Source organism: Peromyscus californicus, unplaced genomic scaffold (assembly GCF_007827085.1).
Source record: "Peromyscus californicus insignis strain IS unplaced genomic scaffold, ASM782708v3 Scaffold_9__1_contigs__length_137607984, whole genome shotgun sequence".
Lineage (NCBI taxonomy): Eukaryota > Metazoa > Chordata > Mammalia > Rodentia > Cricetidae > Peromyscus > Peromyscus californicus.
The window spans coordinates 35,048,159-35,071,473 of NW_026294617.1; the positions used below are offsets into that span (position 1 = coordinate 35,048,159).

Sequence of the window (23,315 nt, forward strand, 5' to 3'; positions counted from 1 at the left end):
GGGAGAGGTTCATTTTCCATTTTGCAAACTAATTTTGTTCTTGTCAGTTGTAATGTTCTGCCAAGTGGTGGATGGGAGTTTCTAAATCAAAAACCACTAGCCTTAAACCACAACCAGCCTGAGTCAAACTTCAGAAATGACTCCCCAACCCGAGCGTATGGTAATAATACTGCAGCTATTTGTAAAATACTGCCAGGTTTGCCACATCTAGAAAATCCATAGCACATTTTTTGGCACATAATCTATTCTAAGTAATAGTGATAAAGATGTATATATAAAAATGCATGTTTTTAGTGAGTCCTATTTATTGCATTGATGCAAGGCAGAAAGTCAGCTAACTCCCACCATCAATCTGTATGGCTCGGGTAGACGTCAGAGCCCTGAAAATCTGATTGTTTATGTCTTTTAATCCCATCATGCTCAAGGCCTTCAAAATTTATCAAAAAATGCCACAAATCTGTTGCTTGCAGTGTATGTGTGTGTGTGTGTGTGTGTGTGTGTGTGTGTATGTGTTGTGTGATTGAGTAGTGTGTGTGTGTGTGTGTGTGTGTGTGTGTGTGTGTGTGTGTGTGAGAGAGAGAGAGAGAGAGAGAGAGAGAGAGAGAGAGAGATCTCCTACAGTTGAGACACCTTATTTAATTGCAGAAATGTTCTAAAATTTATGAAGTCCACACTGTCTCTGATGCCCTGTGAGAGTCCTTTGGTCCGTCTCACTGCCTCCGTGTTAACTGATGTGATAGCCCCAGGGAAGCTCAAACCTTCACTGAAATTTAAGGCTGGGAGCTTGATTCTCCAGGCCCCAGCATGGAGAAGGAGATCTGACAGGAGACTCAGACCAGAATCAGGCTGGGAAATGAGGAGGAAGTCCATTGCAGGATGGTAGAAGCAAACCCTTTGCTCAAGAACCTGCTTGGGAGAGGCTGGTGAAGGGAAACTGGCCAAGGTGCTGATGGCCGGGGGACGGGATGGCTCTGTCTAGAGAGTCGAATACGGCTGCACCTACTGAATCGCGTCTGTCTTTCTCATTTGCACGTAAGCTATTAAACACACACAACCTGTGTCAGTGAGACCCCACTGTCAGCAATGCATCACTCACACTTCAGGAAGGTCAACCAGGCCCTTCTGCCATTACCCAGTATGTCCTACAACCCCAGAGCCCTGGCCCTGTTAGGTGAATTTTCCATGTCATAGATGAGTGGACGCCCAGCCCTCACTTAACATAGAGGTTTCTAATGATGTCCTGAAGGAACATTCCCCTGACATGCTCATCGCCACTCTCATTGACCTCTAAATTCTCCTCAGGCTCGACTAGGGCCTGTGCAAGCAGCCTCTGGTTCCTGCCCCTGACTGAACTCCCCTTCTACCACACTGCTATTTGATTTTCATCGCAGAAAAGGCAGCTCATTGAGTATTTACTCTTAAATAACTTGGAACCTAGGTACAAAGGACTCCATGAGAGTGAACGTCCTCTATTGATGTAGTTAATGTGCTTTGGTTGTAAGAACAGTTCAGACATGGTTCACTTTTGACTTAACCTTGAGCAAATGATGTCACCACTCTGAGCCTCAGTTTGTTCATCTTCAAATGGGACTAATAATGAATATAGTGGGTGCTAGTCTGAGGATAAAGGGAGTCAAGCATGTGCTGTTGTCACAGGGCCGCCAATAATGAACCCTCCTTCACTTTGCTCTGCCCGCATTCTCCTGGTAGCTAACCTCCCCTACATTTAAACACAGACCTTGTCTAGTCTGCTCCTGTCTCAGCTTGCCTGGGAGAAAGACATGCTCCTTCTTGGGGAGTTCTTCTTTGTGTCCACCTTCCACCCTTGCCCCTTCCTGCTGTCTCTCGGCTCTTTTGTCTCCTCTAGCTTATCCTAAGACTACACTGGACTCAAGTTTCTTTGACCTAAATTTGCTTCCCCAGCATAGTTTCCCATCCTATTTCATAGTCAAAAGTCCATTATCAATCTCTTTGCCTGAAGTGGCCTGGAACTATGGTAGTAAGACATGGGTAGCATATATCTACAACATTGGCAGTGAAGTGTAACAGTACCTCACAATGTGTCACTGTATGAAAAGTGGTCCCTTTAATTCAAGAATTCAGCTAGACCAGAAGCATAATGCTGATACTGGTAAGACTTTTCATTTCATTCCATGCCTTGTGAAATATGTAAATAATCTCTCAAAAAAATTAACTTAGATTCCAAGGGTGGTTGACTGACTGTCTTAAAATTCAGGCACCATTTTTATAATAACAACATCGGGAGTGGCATTTATATACGCCACTGAATTTGCCCCATTTTAAAAGTCTGGGCCACATATTTGTTATCACCAACCAGTGGCATGTAGAGTCAAAAACTAGTTAGTGGCCTACCTAGATGTCTGAGTAGGAGGCTGGTCATTGCACACATGTCTTAGATTACATCAGTCTTATTAAAAAGCATTGCTGGAGGCTAGAGAGATGACTCGGTGGTTAAGAGTACTTTGTGCTCTTGCAGAGGACCTGGGTTCAGTTCTCAGCATCCACTTGGCAGCCAACAAATATTTGTTGTTCTGTTTCTAGTTCCTGTGAAATCTGATGCCCTCTTCTGGCCTCCACAGGCATTGCACGCATGTGGTGCACATACATACACACAAAAAAATACCCATACACCTAAAATCAAAATAAATCTTTAACAAAAAAAGAAGCATAGCTTTTCCCCCCATTTTTAGAGCACAACTCTACTGATTTTGGATAATCTCCTACTCTTTCTGTTTCATCTGCCATTATTCTACTGAATGAATTCTTACCTTGAGATATTCTGGTTAACTCATTGCTTGGTAGGCAACATCTTAACTACTTGGACATACTATACATTAAAATATCATCTTTTCTCCTTCCTGTCTGTCAGCCTTATTATGATCCTTAAGGACAAGGTTAAATTCATCCCCTATGAACAATTTTCTAAGCCTGTTCACAGTGGGGCAATATGTTCTTGTTCCTCTCAACACTGGGATTTTCCACCAAGCTTTGGAAAGAGCTGCCTCATAACTACTCATCCTTATCTTGTTGGTCCTTTTCATAATTTGGCTCGTCATGTGCCCTCTCTCTCCCCATTAGCATGCAGGCATCCAGAGGTAGAAGTCATTCCTTTCTCCCACAGCCTGGCGTCCCTAGTCTAGCCCTCAGCATAGGAGGTATTTCACCCATCCTTGGTTCTGTAACCTCCCCAGTATCATCCCATTTCAACGTTTATTTCTGGCTCATTCTGTAAAATGGGAATATCTTTCCCTCTTCACTGTTGGAAACTCTTCCTCCAGATTGTGTTAAAAAAAAAAAACAGACATATTAGATAATTCCTTCTTTTGACCACTAACCCATATGCTCATTATAACATGAATACCTACTGTGCGCGGGTCAGAGAATCAAGGGCTCGCATTAACAGTTGCAGAAAACTTGGAAAAGGTGGTACAACATGGTAATAGTGGACAGGTGGGTGCATAGATAATAGATAGGTCATGGATAGATACAATATGGTAGATTAATAAGGTAACCTGATACCAGAAAATACACGTATAAGAGCAAACTGACAAAATAAAAGACATTGGGGACTTAACAAAAAGCCATTGGAATGGACTGTGCGTAAACGAGGAAAATGTCTTAGAACAGGTTATTTGGACTTAAGTCTTCAAGAAAAAGAGAGATCAGAGTCCCAATAGGATCCATTCATATCTTTTGCTTGCTGTCTTTTCCTACACCAACTAGTAAGATCTTGGTTCCCATCTAGACCTGTATTTAATATCGGCTGGATGAATGAATGACCAATGCTGAAATGAGGAGCAGAGCCCGTGTGCAGAGAGCAGTTCATTCATAAAGCACGTGTGGGATGCTTGGGGGAATAGCAGGTTTCTTTTCCTGGACAGGGACAAGAAACGATGTGTAAAGTGGTGAAGGGGAAAGGAAAATAAAACAGGACCGAAAATGGACATTTCTCCCAGGTTTGAATGAGAAGCATTTTACCAGTGATATACACCCTATTGTCCATTCTTTCATCTATTCCATAATTGTTTATTAAATGTGTGACATGTGCCCAGGCACTGTGCTAAGACCTGGGGATCCAGCAGTGAGCAAATACGGCCCCTGCATTCAAGGATCATGCAGCCTTTCGTCCGTCGTGACCCAGTGAGTGGTGACACATCCTCACATCCCTGGCCACCCTTAGCCCGGGAGAGTGGTGTTTCTCAGCCGAGAGCAGAAGCCTTGGCTAAAAGGAGCTTCACGTCATAATGACAGTCATAACAGCAGATGATGTGAAAGCAGTAAGGAGGATTTCAAACTTAGGGAAGAACTTTTTGTCTAGAGGGTTGTCTGGAATTTTAGAATGACCAATTGAGCAGCTATTGTGGGGGGGGGCGTTTATTTATGGCCACATATGCAACCAGATCTGCTCATCTCCTTAGCTTTGGATCTAAATCATGGGCTCCGAGGGAGAAGTCCTGCTGAGTCCGACAGTTTTGAGTGAGCCATATTAACTTTCCTTGAACATATGTCCACGGGGCCAAGGTTGAAAATAGATTTTATTGAAACCAAAGTCACAATATTTTGGTTCTGGAGACAAACCTCTGAGGGTCTGATGGTATAGGGCCAGCAGTTAAAAGACAGACAGCAAAGAAGACAGTGGGTGGAGTCCTCTTAATGACAGCGTCGTGAGAAGGCCTTGGTTGACGGGTCTCCGACCTCTTCCAGTTCTAGGATCCTGACCTGAGATCCAGATTTCGACCTCACTTCTGTGTATCTCATTTTTGCTTTTTTTTTCTTTGTTTCTCACTCTTTTTATCCTCCAGGACGACGGTCTCCCAGAAAATGAGCATCAGCTGTCAGTCGCTGGCAAGATCAAGAAGCATTTCAACACAGGCCCCAAGCCGAACAGCACAGCAGCTGGAGTTTCTGTCATAGCAGTAAGCATCTGAAATATCCACCTCTAACTTTTAAGAGCAGCCCACCCGAGAGACAGGCATTCCTTGTGAGATTCCTCCCGGGGACAGCACAGTGGGTCATTTCTTCAGACAGCAGGGGAGGTGGTGTGTGTGTAGAGTGTCTCCCTGAGTGCCTCATTATCCAACACCTCCAGGGTATCTGGCAGCATATATTAATTTCATGATTTATTTTTTTAAGTTAAAAAAAAAAAGAAAACCTCTCCCCAAACTGGACTCTGTGCCAGTGTAAACTTCTTGACTATCAGGGAAAGTACTCGGCATCCTTTAGTTAGGACCTGCAAGGAACGGTAAGCTGGGAGGTAGACAGCGTAGCAGAGAAGCTGGGGCAATGCAGACATTTCTACTAAATCTAGGCAAAAGGCAAAACAGAGCAGAAAGCAAACCCTGAGTGCTGTTCAGAGAGACTGGATTGCTGGGAACACCCAGTGAAGTCACAAGGTCTCATTCCTTCGGAATCTGTTAAGTTGACATCTTTTGCCATTTGCCATTTTATTTGATGAGGTTGCACTGGATTTTGTTTTTCCTGTTCTACACATGCAGGCATACACCATATGTAATTTGATAGCTTCTCTAACAAAGATTAAACTGGTCTAAGAAATACTAAAACCTCAAACTTCCTGGTGTCAAATTCTGGAGTGCATATATCCACATCTAAGATCACTTGAGTTTTTTAACCATTTGCTCTTCAGCCAGAATTATGTACATTTTAGCAGCACACTTCCTGTGAGAGTCACTCAAGCTATTCCCCTTTTCTCAACAAAGAATTTAGGGTGATAGCGAACCTCGGGGGAGTATTCATGCTGTGGACAGCCCTACTGCTCAGCGCATGAGCAGTGTTCCTGGTTAATCCTTTCTATGGGTGTGTTTCAGTGTTCTGTTTTTCTTTTCGTTTTTGGTCTTGCTAGAGTGCCAAAGCTAAGACTCCCATAAGGACCAAGGACTGTTTTGACAGTTCCCGGTCTGATAGGGACTTTCTGACTTTGCAAGTAGCACAAAGACAAGCTTGCTCTTGCTGTTTCCATCTCACAGTCCTCCGGGGACCTTTTACCATACAGTGAGGGTAAATGACACATGAGTAGACAGATGGTTGTCCTTAGAATGTAAACTCCCCTAGATGTTCCTCAGCAACGCTGAGGTTTTACACACTCAAGCTATTCTCTTTGCCTCTCCTTATCTCTTTCCAAGAAAATTCAGTGGGAAAACAAAATCAGCTGTCCTCCATATCTTCCAGAGTTTCATTGTTCTCTGTCATCAGCTAGGAATTTTTGCAAGCTACTATCTCTTGGGGATACCCAGAAAATCCAAAACTCTGTTTTCATAGATCTGGCTATTCTAAAAGATTTGGCTCCAGTGGGCCCCCATTTTGGAATGGGTGGCCAGCACCCTGTCCACAAAAAGGATTGTTTCTTTCCTCCTGCTCATGGCTCGTTGCTGATAAAGAGAATATCTTTCCCACCCGGGACATTTGGTTTCTTTTTTTTTTTCTCTATAATTTCATCTTAATCGATCTTTGGTTAAGTTTGCTTTGTCTGTTTAGTAATGGTTTGTTTAAGTATTCTGGGAGTCCTGTAATGACTATGGACGGAAATTTCTGTGCAATTTTCCAGTCAGCAAATGATACATCTTTGAGGGCAAATTCTATTTTAATCAGATGCTGATAAATTCTGAAACCAAGTCTTTACTAATTTATTACATTATGAATTTGTTAAACCTTCATCAAAATATCTCAACAGAATATCAGTTGCCACTGATATTTTTTTCTAAGTATCACAACTACACCATTTTGAATGCAGTTGTCTTCTTTTGCTTTTCTTTGTTTTGTTATTGGGTTTTGTTGTTGTTGCTGCTGCTGCTGCAGCTGTTGGTTTTGTTTCGTTTTTCTTTTTGAGACAAGATCTCACCTGTACACCATGCTGACTTAGAGCTCATTATGTAGCCCAGGCTGGCTTCATTCAAACTTGAATTAGCCCTCCTATCTCAGCCTCCTGAGATGAGTCACTGTGCCCAGCATGAATGCTATTGTGAGAGGAGAGGTCTCAGTTTATTACTGACGTATTTTCCATGGCAACCAAACCACAATATAAATATGAGTTCCAGAGTGCTAACTTTGAGTTACCCCTGAACTGGATGCACATTTAAGGCACTTTAGCCATTCCACACTACTTGGGCATAATCTGCATGGAAGCCACTGCTGTTCAAACTTCAAGTATGAGAAAGATGGCAATGTCAGTGTCAAAAGGGAGGGTCTGAACTCACCTACCTTCTCCAGGATGTTTTTCCCACATCAGCATCTCCATCTTCTACAAAGACTCCTGGAAGTTGCAAGGCCTGGGGAGAGCTGGGAATTGAAAGCTAGCCACGAGGACTGCCTTGCTTTTAGCTTTCCAAATAGCATTGGCAAATTCTGTAAACTTGTTTCTGGTCTTAAGTACAAAGACTAAGTATTTGTAGCGGTTCTTTCACAAGATTAAGTAATGTTAAATAACATTAGTATCAAATAATATGCCCTTCCAAACTCTGTGTATGACCGCAGAGCAATAATCTTGTATGAGACAGGACTTCAGTGGAAGGTGAACTAAATACCTTTTATGAATGGGATAATCTATAAAGACCACTTACAATTTAATAATTCTGGTTTTATTCCCCCATGATAAGAACTTCTCCACTAAACATAACACAGTGATGATTTCTGTTTGATAAGTTAAGTAAAAAATAAGTTTCCTTCAAACAGATTTTTCTCCTGAGCATATATATGTTCCCAGAAGGCTATGAAACACATGCATTTCACTTTAAATTGTCTTTATCTTACATAGTCCTGTTCTTTTTTAATTATATGCATTCCTGGAATTTTTTTAATTAGATTGGAGTGTCAGTTTGTGGAATTTTTTTTCTTTTCCTCCTTTTTTTTCCTTCTTTTTCTGGAAACAGTCATGCCATTGGTCTTTACATAGGACTTCTCTTTCTTTAGTTAGAAATCTACCTGGCACAGAGCATCAGTAATTATAAAGGAGTTTGTGACCTGCTTGTTTTCTTGAGTGACACAAGAACAAAGGGGCATACAGTCTCAACAACACTCTCCGCTCACAGGTGTCACCTGCGACATCAGTGTCGTTTAACATGGATGCACAGTCTGAACCACACTGGCTTGTTCATGTTACCCCTTCTCCTGCCCTGGTTCTCATTCCATACACTATAGAGAGCAGGGGAAGGCCAAAGGATGGCTTCATGTGAGGCCGCACAAGGGTCCCAAATTGGCTGGGAACATAATTACCAACCGGAGATCTTGGGGGTCATGGGACCCTTCAGAAAGAGTGGAAAATGACCTAATGTTGTTGAGTCTGGCAGTGTGGTCAAAGGAGGATCCACGCTGTCCATAAAACCAAGATATTCTGCCTCCGAGAAGGATTCATTGTCCTGACACCTTTTCTATCAGTTGGGCGAGTTAAAAAAAAAAAACAACAGGGAAACAAAAGGTTATTAAAATGCAATTTATAGACATGAAATGGAATTAGAGATGACATTTTAACGGTGGACTCTCTGAGAGCCGAGAGGGGAGGGAGGCATGATTAGATTTGCCCAGCTTGATGAAGGACCCATGACTAAGATGACATTTCCAATTTCTCCCCCATTTAGTGCTGTTTATTGTTTTAGTTGATAATTTTCCTAATGCTTTAACATTGTCGTTTTGAATTCTGTTCGTACAAGTAGAGCATTTCAGTCTAATTGAACAAATCCATACTAATCAGCTAATACGTGATGCTGGGAAGCTGGGTTCAACAGCCCTTGTGCCCTGCTCTATGACACTCCACCTCTAGATGGCAGTAGAGAACTAGTTACTTGCCACCCTCTTTGTGGCCTAAAATAGAGGCCAAACAACCATCTCCTAGAGAGCAAGTGTGCTACGAGGTTTTTCTCTTTAAAAAAAAGGGGGTGTGTGTGTGAAATAATACATTTTGAAGATTACAACCTCACATTGCTTTCTCTGAACACTAGTACAGCCTAGTTTCCAATCAGAACACCCAATCTTCAGAGTGGTTTTTAGTTTAAATGCCTGGTGCCCTGGCATGTTTTTGAAATGCCTTTTGTGAATTAGTAGAAGCTGTCAGGAGCATCAAACCAGTGAGACGCTTGAAAGAACTCCAGATTCTCTGTTTCCAAAGCAAGGTGCATCCTGGATGGGCCGAACAGGGCACAGGCAAGCAGGGGGCTATTGTTCTCCAGATTTGGGCATTGAGGCTTCTTCCCAGGTAGCCAAACGCTGACATATTACTCTAGAATGGACAGTATTGGGAACTCACCTGGTATTGCATTTGCTCTGCCTTTTGTTAACACTAAGCACTTAACTGCTCATATATGCTTTAATGTTCAGAGAAAGCTATTTTTCATTTAATTTTATTTTCCCGGAGAAACTGTACTAGCTCATCTCTTTAGTTCAGGAATATAATTAAGAATAGCTATATTTTTGAAGATCCACTCTCTCTTAACTCTAAATATTTGTGATATGTGTACTTTTCAAACCTCATCTTTTCCTTTTATTTCATAGTTATAAAGCTGTGAGTTAAAGCCTACTGGGTGTTGTTGGGGAGGGTGTCGAATCTGCCTGCTCACAGTGACTAATGCTGATTTCACTTTAACTGCAAAGCATTTTCTATTGTATATATAGAAAGGTGTTTATAGCTTTTGAAATTGAGGACATTGTTAAATGTATATGCAAAAACTGGTTTGACAGACTAGAGCTATCCTAACAAATTGGCATCCAAGATACTCGAAAGGGATTTGTGTTTTTTGTTTTTGTTTTTGTTTTATTTTATTTTCAATGTGCAGATTACATTCTTAGCTAGCTGCTCTGCAGAAAAGGCCTCATCACTGTGTGTACGTACGTATGTAGTTAATGAAGAGCTTGGACTGGAGTCTTAATTCTCGAGCACAATGTTGATCCACTGAGTTGCCCCATTTCTCTCTGCTCAGCTGGACCACGGGTTTACCATCAAGAGATCAGGGTCTTTGGACTACTACCAACAACCAGGAATGTATTGGATAAGGTATGAGATGGTGCAGCTCAACAGTCAGTGTTTCCATGGCAACGTGCTGGCAGTCTCCATTTACCAGTTCCTTCAGTGGATAAACATGTTTTTGATTTGTTACTCAGTCCATATGCTGCTTTATCAGTTTCATTTTAATCTTGATTGAGATGCCACACCCCCTCATTCCTTTTTTTCACCCATTATTCACACTGACATTTGCCAGCTTTCTTTCCATTGCACATGCTCAGTATCGATTTCCCCTTCCGGTTAAAAGGACAGTATATTCCACGCTGATGCCAAAGCCTTCGCCTGCTGTTGCTGATTGCAGCAGTGATGTTTCCAGAGCTCTGCTGTCCTGTAACAAACGGAACTGCAGAAGCACCTTAGTGTGAGCTCTATAGAAGCATATACTGTCATTTTAAAGTCATCCAGCCCGACCTGAACCTCCTTAGATGACGGAACAATGCATTTACACGTTAGCAGTAGAAATGCCTCCCAGCGCAGTGGGCTACAGAATGCATTGTGTGTGTTGGTGAGCTTGTGTTTTCGAATTCTCCCCCTTCTTGTTTTGTTTCTGTTTGACCCTTTTCTCCGCCCCTCTATGTACTAGCTACTGCATGAACTGACTTTCTGATATTTTGTAATTGTCAGATGATTTAGTTGGCTTCTCTGCTTGAGCAAGGGGGTCCATGGGAAGTCTTGACTTGTTTAACCGGCTTGTGAATTCTATCCCATCGTTCCCTCTTCCAGTCAATGGCCCTGGCATCTCCCGCAAGGGGCATTGTGTGTGTATCTCTCTAGAGTTACCCACAAGCAAGATGACTTTTGATGGTTTGAGAAATGAATTCTGAGAAGTTCTAGGGAACTTCTCTTCACCTTAATGTCTCCAAAACGATCTCCAGGTAAAAGCTCCATGATGTAGTACTTGCCAAGAAAAGCCCCTACCCCCAGCCTCGGCACTGGTTTTCCTTAAATAATGGAGTCTGTTGGCAGTGCCAGAGTGTCTTCCTGACACTGTCTCAGGGATCAGTCTACCAGAATAAGTTTACATTCATGTGGGTATAGACAGATATCTACTTTATATATAATGTGCATAAATTTGCCCTCTCATTATGGCTCCTAATTATTTCTTATAATTAGGGTCTCAAAATAAAGGGCTTAGAAAACCAGCACAGGCCACATTCTGACAAATAATCAAAAATGCAGTAAGGTCATGATCATTTCTCGATCTGCTTACAATAGGAAAACCCCTAGCCTCGTAAGACGTCTAAGAGATTTTTCCTGAGAAGGCTCTGAGTGCCTTCAGGATTGGTCTAAGGGAGGGGTCCCCTAGCCAGTGCTTCATTTACCTAAGTAAATTAGCTTTGGGGGAGGGGGAGTTAATTACGAGTGGCCTGCACACAGACCCAGCTTTTGACTTTTTAGCACGGAAGGTGATATAAAAGAGTGCACATTTCACAAAAGCTAATCTTCCCAGTAGATTTCATACACTGCGCACACTCCTGGAACAGACTCTGTATCCGGCACAGAACATTCCCAGCACCCTGGGAGCACCCTCCCGGGCCTTCCCAGGGGATGCTTTTGTCCCAGGGGTAAAGGCTAACTGGAAAATCTACCTGTGGTGATTAGTCTTGCTCCCTTTCATACTTTATGTACATTGAATCATAGCATGCTGCAGCCTTTCTTATCCTATGTCTCCTGTCCTGGGGCATATCGGCCAGACATGTACGTGTAGAATTGATAGATGGTAAAAAATAGGCATCGTGTGTGTCTAATTACATCTATACTTACTTGTGTTAAGAAAGAGAGAGAGAGAGAGAGAGAGAGAGAGAGAGAGAGAGAGAGGGAGGGAGGGAGGAAGAGAGAGAGAGAGGGAGGGAGGGAGGGAGGGAGAAAGAAAGAAAGAAAGAAAGAAAGAAAGAAAGAAAGAAAGAAAGAAAGAAAGAAAGAAAGGAAGACTGGCATCCTTAAATTCATCTAATTTCAGAAAAAGGAAAATCCTGAGGAATTACAGAACTCATAGAATTAAAGGTAGGCACAGTGTGTCAAGTAAGCATAATAATTAATACATGTGACCCAGTATTAAAAAGACTAACTACAAGCTAGTGACGGTCCCCATCGGCAGACAAAAATGACACATCCCTGAATAATGGGCAGGAGCAGATGGGAGATAATCTCTTTTTTCTTCCACACATAAACTGCTCTGTTTTCCAGCTGGGGGCAGTAACAACAATGTTTATAGTTACTGCTGCATCCACAGCGCACACAGTATGTAAAGCTAAACAGGAGATTTGACACTGAAGTCTCATTGCCGTCTATGCTTAATTAGGAAGTTTTATAACGCCATTTAGACCCAGAATGAACACGCTCTCCTCGCTGATCGCAAATGCTTCCCTTTTATCTCCGTGGAAGTGGGAGCATTCATCTACCCAGGGTGGCAGGCCAGCTTTTCCACATAAACCATCATCGCAGGCAAACAACCCACTCCCAGTTGCTGTGTTTATAAGCGCTCCTGGCTGTTGACACTGTTCCGAGCAAAGCACTTCGGAGTCCCACTCGCATTTACAAAGTAGCTCACATGAGGGTGTCAGCTAGTAAAACCATCCGCGTGAGGTGCCCCAAATCTGTGGAACCCTCTTAATCGACATTTTAGTGATCCTGGAGACATGATGGGTGTCCATTTTCCTTCCTCTCCTTCATGCCCCTGACTCTTTTCGCAGCAACTCCCCCCTCTACCTACAGCCAGGGAACTGCATTCTCTGGCTAGCCCCTTTATCTAGGAGGCCTTGCCACCCAAAGCCCAAGCTCACTAGGCTATTCCACACCCCCTGAAACATTGCTTCTCCTTGTTGTAAGTCCCAGGAAAACGTACAGCCTACTCTATCCCTCCCTGCTCCCAGAGGAGACCTAGTCACATCATTTCTGCCTTTCCCAAGTACAGCTGTCCCTGTGGCTGATGCCATGGCCACGAACACACAGAAAAGAATTCTGCATCTGAAGTGTGCAGACTGTGGCCATGGCCAAAATGAAGTACCTCAGTTAAATAAAACAAACACCAAAACAGGAGACCAGTGTTGAATAAGATGAAATGGCGAGGTGAGATAGGACAAAGGGGTGATTGAGTTCCCAGGCATGACGTGACGGAAATGTGCATATTGGTACCAACCCCCCTCCTGAAACAGTGAGTAATGAGGCAGAGCTCCAGCAGCCGGGCACCAGCTTTGGGAGGCTATCAAATGCTGTCATGCTCCGCTGTTAAAAGGAATGGGGTCTGTTAAATGGATCTTGCTGGGTGCAGGCTTGAAAGGGGTGTCCCTATTGAGGCCAGATAGGATTCTCAGCATACTGTGAGCACAGCAGAGCTCTGCCAGCCACGGCCAAGGAGGCCGACTTGGTGGTGAGTCGCCTTGGCCTTGCTGTGCTGAGTCCCAGAGGCTGCCAGAGGACAGGAGCAGATGCCAATGTAACGACATGGGCTTGACCACTCCTAGCCCCTGCCCCACCCCTGGCTTCTTGTAACAGAGGGGGTAAGTTTAAAGCCTCCAACAAATCACAGACAAACCTCAAAATCAAGAATGCTTTGGTGGCAGAGACGCTTCCAGAAAACAGTGATCACTGGGCCCTGCAGTTCTTCCTTAGGAACCCCTGAGGTCTCAGGCCACATTTTTAAAAAAAAAAAAGAGCACTCCCTGTTTATTGCTGTGGCAAGAAGGGCAGGAATAACTCGGCATGGTAGTACATGCCTTTGATCCCACACTTGGGAGGCAGAGGCAGGTGGATCTCTCCATAAGTTTAGGGCCAGCCTGGTCTATGCAGCAAATTCCAGACCAGCTAGGAGTTACACAGTGAATAGTGAGCCACCCGGGCCATGTTTCACTAAGCCAAGACGATGGCTGTTCAGTTTTGATTTCATTTGATTTGTTTCCAGAGGCCTCTTCTGAGAGCTTTTCAACAACATATACGTCTTTCTGTAAATTCAACCTGTAACTAGAAAGGAGAGAAGGGAGGGGCACTTAAGTCCTCCTCAGTGGGTATAAACAGAAGAGTCTGTCCCTTTCCCTAAGGTCCTGGGCAATCCAGTGTCTACTAACTACCGCTCAGTGTCTATTTTTACTTCACTGTCCCTCTTTTTGACTTAAAGGTAAACATCCACTGTCTTTTCTACATACTCATTTCTGCCACATTTTGCAAGTAGGCCTTGGTCACATTCCCCGAAGAGACTCAGACAGTCACCAGACAGGAAGGAGTAAACAGGAAGGCCAGGGAGCCTCTCTTCCAGGGAGCAGCATAAGGTCTATCAAGAAAGAGAATAAATACGTGTTTCCAAGCTGGAGTCAAAGGATTCTCAAATACATGAGGAGCATACACCACATTAAAAACTGAGAAGCCTTGAGCGTTGGTTCAAATCCAGCAGCCCTTGAGAGAAGGGAGTTTTGGGGGCAGAAAGCCTGGGGTTTGGAGTCGACCTTTCTTGCACCCTCATCTGTCCCAGCCCCCAAACAGAGTTCAGGAAGGACCCCCTTGTGTCTCCCTCACGTCCCAGAGAAAGGCACTGCCTAGCAGACAGACGCCTGAGAAAACTGGCGATTCTTGAGGTGGAATCAGGAACTTTCCTAATACTTTCCCCGGGTAAGCGCCTGACCTTTAATGAGGGTTGGCAACGGCTACCTTCACTCAGGTGTCCTGAGCAGAAAGTTAGTTTAGAAAACAGAGTTAGTCTAGAAGGCTCTCCTGTAGGACAGGATTGGCATGCTACAACAAACAGTAGGATCTAGCCTTCTTCCTGTTTCATTTTTTTAAAAAGGAGTTTTATTAGAACAGCGCTACATCCATTCATCGACACGTCGTCTGTGGCTACTGATGCCCCTCTGCGACAGATTTGAAAAGGTGTATCAGAGAACCAAATGACCCGAAACCAGGAACTCTTACCCATCTGACTCATTGCAAAAAGTCCCTGTGTTTAAGGGTGAAGGGCCGTTTTAGATTAAAAGTACCATCGATTAAAAATGAAAATTTCATCAGACTAGGAACGGGACCTATTTAAAATGGTATCTTCGCTAAATTAATGAATGAATAGTTGAACCCCAAAGAAGAAATTTTTAGGCTGGATGTGTTTTTGATGAGGTAGAGTTGAGGTAACCAGACCACATCTAAGCTACTTCTGGAGATGTTTCATTTTTAACCACCCAGGAGTATTTGTAAGACTTTTGGCTAAGCTAGGCTTGTATTTACAATAAAAGCACCTAAGTCCCTGACACACCTGGAAGGCACAACTTGTTTTTGAATTTTTACAGATTTGCTTAGGACAAACCCTGTCTGTGGTAATTTCCTTAGCTCGCTAGTGTGATGAGGAGCAGACACATGGAGGTTCAGTTTCTCTTCTGTGAGGAAACCAGAGGCTGCAGAGCAGATGAAGGTAGTAAATTCAGTCTTCTGGAAACCTGAGCTCGATGCCCTGCAAAGGCCATCATTGTAACCCTTGGGTGGGAGGCTGTGAAGATGGTGGAGTCAGGCTAGTTGAGGTTCCTTTACACACCTAGTCTCAAAGTCCTGTGTCCGGTCAAGTTAGCAGACATGGAAGCATAGTCAGCCTTCCCAGGAAGACTGGAAACAATGCTTCACAGAGTCACCTTGAGGAAACTGCAGGGCAGGCTGCTTGGTTCTATCCTGTGCAGGCCTCCTTTTGCCATTTTAATGGTGACTGTTACTCTAGGGGAAATCTGTGTCAAGTCTCCAGGTACTTTACAGTTTTTGGCAAGGCCTCCAAAGGATCCACCAGCTAAACGAAACAGAACAGTAATAACCATGACAATAAAGACAACAGAATGAGGGGGGATACCCGGATCGATTTGTTAGTTTAATTTTAATGGCAAGCAAATTATAACTTAGTCCCTACAGAGTGAGGGTTAGCAAGGAGCGTTTTCCTGAGATTAATGCCCCAGCCTCCTAGGTAGTATGAATAATGGATGGGCTAAAAGGCAAAATGCACAATAATGTTCTTTTATTAATGAAATGAAGACTCGTTGTGATGGCTGGCAATAAATTAGGAAAAGCCAAAGAGGGAAAGTCATCAACACTTGCGCCTTTGAAAAATGTAGTTTCCTAAATCCAGTAATTACTGCCATGACAGAAAACATCGCCACACAACAGAAATGAAGTACATCCCTTGCGAATCCTGCCTGTATTGCAGAAGAGAAATATTTTTGATCCATAGACCATAAGGTCTATTATTTGCTAAGAGAAAACACAGCCCATTACAGTAGATTGATGGTGATATTAAGCATTCTGGTGGAATTTCATAGGTGAACGTTTTCCTGAGGATCAGGCGTTCACACACACACACACACACACACACACACACACACACACACACACACACCTTCAGTGCGTGCACATGGAATCTAGAAGACAGTATAGGAAGGAAGCATGTCCAAGGTCACATCATTAGCTGAGCTAGGACAAAAAGCTAATTCTCCCAACTTCTACCCACTGCTGCTTCCAAGAGGATTAGGCTAAAGCTGCCTGACAAGACAGGTATTAACAGAGATATGTGATGCCTCCTAGCAGCAAAGACAAAGCTGATGCTACAACTCGGACTCCTGACTTCTGCCCAGCCTCCCCACACCATTGCAGCATTCCCCTCTTTAACATTATACAGGGACCAGAGAGAGAAAGTTCAAGTTCACTTGTGCATATTTTCAAATTTACTGTCAGAAACAGGATTAAAATATCCGAGTAGAGTGTGGAGCACAGGCTTACTCATCAGCAATAGAATTCACTGGCCAAATAGTTCTCCTGTTTAGACAAGGGCTGCCTTTTATTTCAGTGTGCCTGGTCTTGTGGTGACCCAGGAACAGGATAGATATTAATTCCTTTTAGATTTCCAGCTATGCGGAGTGCAGTTACCTGAGTTGCTGTGGTAACTGGCATATTATAACCATCCATCACCTGCTACAGTAGCAGCCAGGGGCTTTGTCAGAGTCAAAAGCTAACAGTTTGAGCTGGGTATTTGCGGTGTTTCTTCTATGTAGGATGGGCCTTTATTAGTCTGTTTCTCTGTATCATTTCATTTTCCAATGATATGTTCTTTCAACCAAGCTCCCCAGTACACAGCATGGGGACCAGGCCACACATGCATTTGAAGTAACTCCTACTTGGTTACCACAATCAGCATTGGAGTCCTAAGGGGTCCTTGCTTACCTCTAACTTGTGGTCATTAACATCAAAATGTGATACTCCAGTCTTGAGATTCTCTTAGGGGCTCTTAATGAAATGGAGACTCACTGAGGAGACTCTTGAGATTTCAATAGCAAGTCTATTCATGCTGGTTCCAACACAACCACCATCACTGAGAGAACAAATTACAAAATAAATCTGTCAGGAAGTCTGATGTGTTCATGGGACATCCAGCCTGCACCTGAAGACACACTCACTTTGCAAAGATAGGCAGTGAGGAGGCGGTACTGAGCATCTTTGGTATCCGAGACTCTTGTATGCTTGATAAAAAACGAATAAATAAGTAAAGCTGCCTCTCAGCCATTCAGAAATGGCCTGGAATTTAAATGTGTAACACAACACTTCAGAGGACAAATCATGCTTCACATGCTTAGGGGAGGGTTGTAGCTAAAGTTTTCCTGCCTGGCCCACAGTCAGGGCAAATCTCTCTCACCTGCCAGTCCCACAGCCACTCAAACCCGACCAAGTAAACACAGAGACTTATATTGGTTACAAACTGTATGGCCGTGACAGGCTTCTTGCTAACTGTTCTTACAGCTTAAATTAATCCATTTCCATTAATCTATACCTTGCCACATGACTCGTGGCTTACCGGCATCTTCACATGTGGCTTGTCATGGTGGCGGCTGGCAGTGTCTCCCTGACCCAGCTTCCTGTTCTCTCAATTCTCCTCTCTGTTAGTCCCGCCTATACTTCCTGCCTGGCCACTGACCAATCAGTGATTTATTCATTGACCAATCAGCAACACATTTGACATACAGACCATCCCACAGCACTTCCCCTTTTCTTTTCTTAAAAAGGAAGGTTTTAACCTTTACACATCTCCAAAGTCAGCTTGGTATATTTGGAAATTTGGGCGTAGCTTCTCTTACTACTTCCTGCTGGAGGGGGGCGCTGTATCTTATGGGGACACAAAGAAAATTTTAGGATTATGGAATAGTCCATGAGGCTGTATTGTCTGAGCCAGTTGCCTTCAAACCATTCTGGATGTTAGATCATCTGGGCCATGGTGTCATCGGAGACCTTTCAGGAGGTCTTGGCTGGTCAAACCTGATGTGTCTTAATCTGGAACAAATCCATAGCCTCTGGCTTTCTGTGGAAACAAAAGCAGAGCCTCCTTTCCAAAGCAACATATCCTTACATCCAAATTTTGAAGTCAAGGTACCTTTAAAATATACATTTTGGCATAACTCAACAGCTTTTGTAATCAAATGTTTTTCTTTAGTTACGAATATCAAAGAGAACATAATCCAGATTCTCTGTGTGGTAGCCATCTTTACGTGGCTTATTTTTTTATATTAGCTTGAGCCTATTGCTTTGAACTGTAGCCTTCTAAGCCTGAAACAGTGCTGGCGCTGCTGGCTCCGCCCACTTCAGCTTCCCAACATGGCGGTGATACGTTTTCCGCCACCTCTGGGAGCCATCAACTCTCAGAAATAGTGGGTCTATGCTTTTATCCAAGCAGCGTGTAGCCCAGAAACCTCTTTTTTTTTTTTTGTTTTGTACTACCAAAGGCTAAATCCACCACACAGCTTAATGTGCCACCTGCAGAGGCCTCATTTCCGCCATACTGCAGGTCGAGCGCACATGCCAGGAATCTGCCATAGTAGATCAAACCGGCAGCTGCCGCTCATTTGAGAGAGACAATTAGGAAGCTGTTTTTAGCTCCGTTTTAGAATCTTTTTTTTTTTCAGTTTTTAGGTGGAAACTCTTGCCACCACGTTGGACGCCATTTGTAGCTAGAGTTTTCCTGCCTGGCCCACAGTCAGGACAAATCTCTGACACCTGCCAGTCCCACAGCCACTCAAACCCGACCAAGTAAACACAGAGACTTATATTGGTTACAAACTGTATGGCCGTGGCAGGCTTCTTGCTAACTGTTCTTACAGCTTAAATTAATCCATTTCCATTAATCTATACCTTGCCACATGACTCGTGGCTTACCGGCATCTTCACATGTGGCTTGTCATGGTGGCGGCTAGCAGTGTCTCCCTGACCCAGCTTCCTGTTCTCTCAATTCTCCTCTCTGTTAGTCCCGCCTATACTTCCTGCCTGGCCACTGACCAATCAGTGATTTATTCATTGACCAATCAGCAACACATTTGACATACAGACCATCCCACAGCAGAGGGTTTCCAATTCGTTACATTTGCAGAACAATTTCTCTTGAGAATACATCACCACAAGTAGACCTGTTTTCTTGCTAAATTTATCAGTTCTGAAAATGCATAAGAGGGCTACAGACTCCAGTTGTAGATAGTAAACTGTACATATCTGAAAGGTGTGCTAATTTTGAGGGCTCTAATTACAATTCTAAAGAAATCATAAATGGCAGAGACTAACTGTGAACAGAAACTGCAATTTGCCAATGCAGGAATAACAGAAAAATGATTTTCTATGACATAGGAATAATTTTGCAAATATTTGAAACAGATTAGATTCTGAAGTATTGACTCTATTAATTTCTTGCTTTATAATTTCATAGAGCTGGTAGGGGTTCTATTTTATAGTATTATTCAGAAAGTGCATAATCACCTAAAATAATTCTGATTGAATAAGAAGTGTGTGATACATGCCCAGTTAGTATGCCACAGTCAGATAAGTATTCTGGAAGTTTCTGGTTGCACATAGAGAAATTTACACGAAATCTGAGAAATCTACACAGAAAGGGTGGTAAAAAGCCAGTGTGCGATTAAAGGCAAAAGGTTTGGTGAAGAAGGTTCTTGCCAGAGGAGTTTAGCGGGTGATGCACTGTACTAGATGAATTGTGATTAGGTCTTGGCGAATCCACACATTGGGCTGGGCAGAGGAGAAGAAGTCATGTCAGGTGAGGAGCAGCTTGAGCCAGGATGCAGAGCTGAGGACGATCAAGTGGATTCATAGCTTTGCCAGTGGACTGTTTTGATGGTATAGGACGAAAGCCCAGACCGGACTGGTTGATGCACAAACAACACTTGGTATTGTCTATAACCAGATAGGTCTGTGGGTGGGTTCTATCTTTGGCAGTAGGTAGATGGAGCACTCATTCAAAGCCCAGTTCCCTTCTGTCCTTCACACTTTTCTCACTGAATTGTCTCTGATTCCAATATCCTGTGGTATTGATTTGAGAAGCCATCATCTGGAAAACGGGCATTCATTGTTAAGGTGAATTGCCGGAGACAGTTTCAGGGTGTCCTGTTGACTTGGGTAGGTGTCTATCCTAAACCTGTCAGCTTAGGCTTGCTTCTAGTGGCAAGCCCAGCACTTCCCCTCTCATAGATATGGTAGGGTCACCTTCACTGGAGTCAATATGAGAGTGGGAAGGTGTCCGAAAAGAAACTAAGGCAGGATTGACTAAGGTAAGTAGAGCAAAGGGATGGCTTCTGGAAGAGCCAGTGTCTGCTAGCGGCCCCCAGTGGGTTTACTGATGTCACCAATCAGTTCTGAGGAATAACAGGAACTCAACACTGGAGAATTTTCCTGTCAGTGCGTTGGCGAGCCTGGGACAAGGATTTAGACTTTACGAGGAATTGTAAATACACTGGACCTTGTGAAAATTGACCTGTCAGCTACTTGCAGGATGTACTGGAGACTGGGTACCCCAGAGGGAAGTAGGTGACCTCTGTTGGAACTCCTCATATTTCAATAGTCACAAAGTTCATAATGTATCTGTTGTGTGCTGTGAACTGTGGAGAATTCAGAGAAGGCACCTAAGGCTTGATCATGGCCCTTTATATAGTCTGTAAGATGGGGAAGAAAACAGTCATTGGTGATTTATGCAGGACACACAGTAAATGCACTACAAACCACACTGTTGTGGGAATGGAGATGGAGAAACCTCCTAAAATGAACCACAGTCCATAGAGCCAGAAGCAGAATGTGCCGGTGCTCAGGGTGCAGAGGTTTACGGAAAGAAATACCCTCTATGTGGTCTTTGGTTGCACTATTGATAACTGCTACACTGACCCAGATAGGCAGGAAACCGTCATTTCTGTAGTGAGCACCAGGCCTAGGAGGTCATAGTCCCCCAAATTCAGGGAGGCTTGGACTGGGTAGATCCTGACTTACTGTTTCCCAAGATTTCATCTGATCATCAGCATGGGGGTACCCTCAGCCTTTGGTCTTGGATACAGTCTGTGACTAGGGTCTTTCCCTGCTACTTGGGATGAGAACGGAGTTGAGGTGTTCTGGGCACACGTGGAGACTCTGCTTTATTCTATTACAACAGATGACAGAGTAAATGCTTGCCTGGGCCTTGTGCAAGAGACAGGCGTTCTGTTCTTAGGGCCGTACATGGGAAAATCCTTCCACATACCGAGCCTCAACCGCAGTCCTATAAAGACAGAGCCCTGGACAGAGATGCTCTGGACAGCCTCTTTCACTCTCAAGCATCTCTAAATCCAATAGAAACTGCCATCTGACCCTTACCCCAGAATATACATACGATAGGGTCAATACACCTTTCTACGAAGTACCGTGAAATTTGGGAGCGTGGTAGCACACAAAGGTTTATCTAGGAAGGTGACCACTTAGAACGCTACTAATGAGGGAGTTAGGCAGGACTTGTGGAATTGGGCACTTAAACAAGGCAGAGAGAGGTTTCTCTAGGCAAAGGAGCAAGGAAGGAAGATAACAGGATCACCCCAAGAGAACCTGAAGAGAGGAAGGCCAAAGTGAGGGGCCATCTGAGCACAGGTTTAACAGGAGCGCCACCCGCTTCTGCACCAACTGCGGTCAGCGGTTCTGGAAAAGTGTCCCACTGCAGTGGCTCGTGACTTAGAGCAGCTGAACACTCAGCTAATGATAGCCATCCGAGGGAGATCAGGAACTAAACATCTGAAGGTCCTTGAGAATTCAACAAGGAGAATCACAGTTAAAGTCCATCTCAACAAGTCTGTTATTGGATTGGTGCATGACGGGAGGTGCCAGGCAAGAGCGTGAGGGGGAGGGGAACTTTTCCCAGTCAGCTTGTGATGGGGCGTTCTTTTGCCTCCATTGCTTAATTTTCAAACCTTATCTTGCATCAAGTTACAAAGGCAAGAAGAAAGTGCCTCACACCTCTGCAAGCCTTGCCTGCTAAAACGTTTTCAAACATCCAATTTTATCTGCAGCAATTCCGTAAGTGTGAGAAGAGGCCACGCCTGCTCCTTGTATTGAATAATGACGGGACTGAATGAATGGGCCACACAGAGCAGTACACATTCCCTGTGTGTCCTTCCATGCCTGGCGGCCTGTGTTCCCCCATCAGCATTCTGTCCAGTGCCAGTGAGGTTTTCATCCGCAGAAAGGTAGAAATACAGCTATATTTTTTATGACCAGGAGACGAGTTTATATTACCCTTGGATTAACTACAGAATGCTTTTTATGTCAGACAGACTAAATAGACATCTGTTTTCTACAAACATCCAACTCCACACAAACAGAGCATTCTCAGTTTGCTTTGAAAAGCAAAATACCATGTGTTGTGACTTTACAGTGTTTTAAATAAAGTTAGGAATTTAGGTTTGTGAGCCTGAAGTGTTCGTGAAATCAGTGGGTATGAGACCCGAAACTACACATATGAGGCCCTTTAAAAATTCAATGGGGGGCAGAATCAAGGCAGACATTTCAACAGAGAGGCCATTGGATCATGCTTTAGCCATTCTGTGAAGCGAGAAGTGAATTATTAAAGTTTATCGCCCTCATTGGCTCCTAACACGGTTACTCAGCGTGTGCATCGTTTTTAAAGTGGAAACGGCTCAGCCTAAGTAAGCCATTTACTACCCCGTTCTACACGCTGTCTCTATTTCGCTCTTTATTGCTTCATTTTGGAACTTTGATTGCTTTCTTTTAGATCTAAGATTGTCCTAATGCTATTCTGCAATCGTACGAGGGGCTTAGTTTTCACTTTGTTCTCAGAACCAGGCTGGCTATAAATTTATCTCAGTTCTTTGAAGAAACCAACAGTAAAAATTTCCAGAGGAAAAAATGGCGGCAGATATCCTCACAGAGGGAAAGTAAGCTCTTAAAAAACGGAGTAGCCTCCAGGCTACATCCCTTTAAAGAGGGACTTTCGGGCAAGGAAGCCTTCGCCTTCCACTGTGACCCGTGTTCAGTATTT

General features: G+C 43.7%; 1 protein-coding gene across 4 annotated transcripts in view; it reads left to right on the top strand.

Annotated features, from left to right (window-relative positions):
- Positions 1 to 23,315, top strand: part of Dclk1 (doublecortin like kinase 1) — a 306,342-nt gene that overhangs the window by 276,689 nt on the left and 6,338 nt on the right. For 2 of the 4 annotated variants that reach the window (XM_052730073.1, XM_052730075.1), the window contains 2 exons: positions 4,824 to 4,937; positions 9,945 to 10,018. In XM_052730073.1, the coding sequence (XP_052586033.1) occupies positions 4,824 to 4,937; positions 9,945 to 10,018 (188 nt within the window). The remainder of the gene's footprint in view (positions 1 to 4,823; positions 4,938 to 9,944; positions 10,019 to 23,315) is intronic. The other 2 variants (XM_052730072.1, XM_052730074.1) reach the window with 1 other exon arrangement.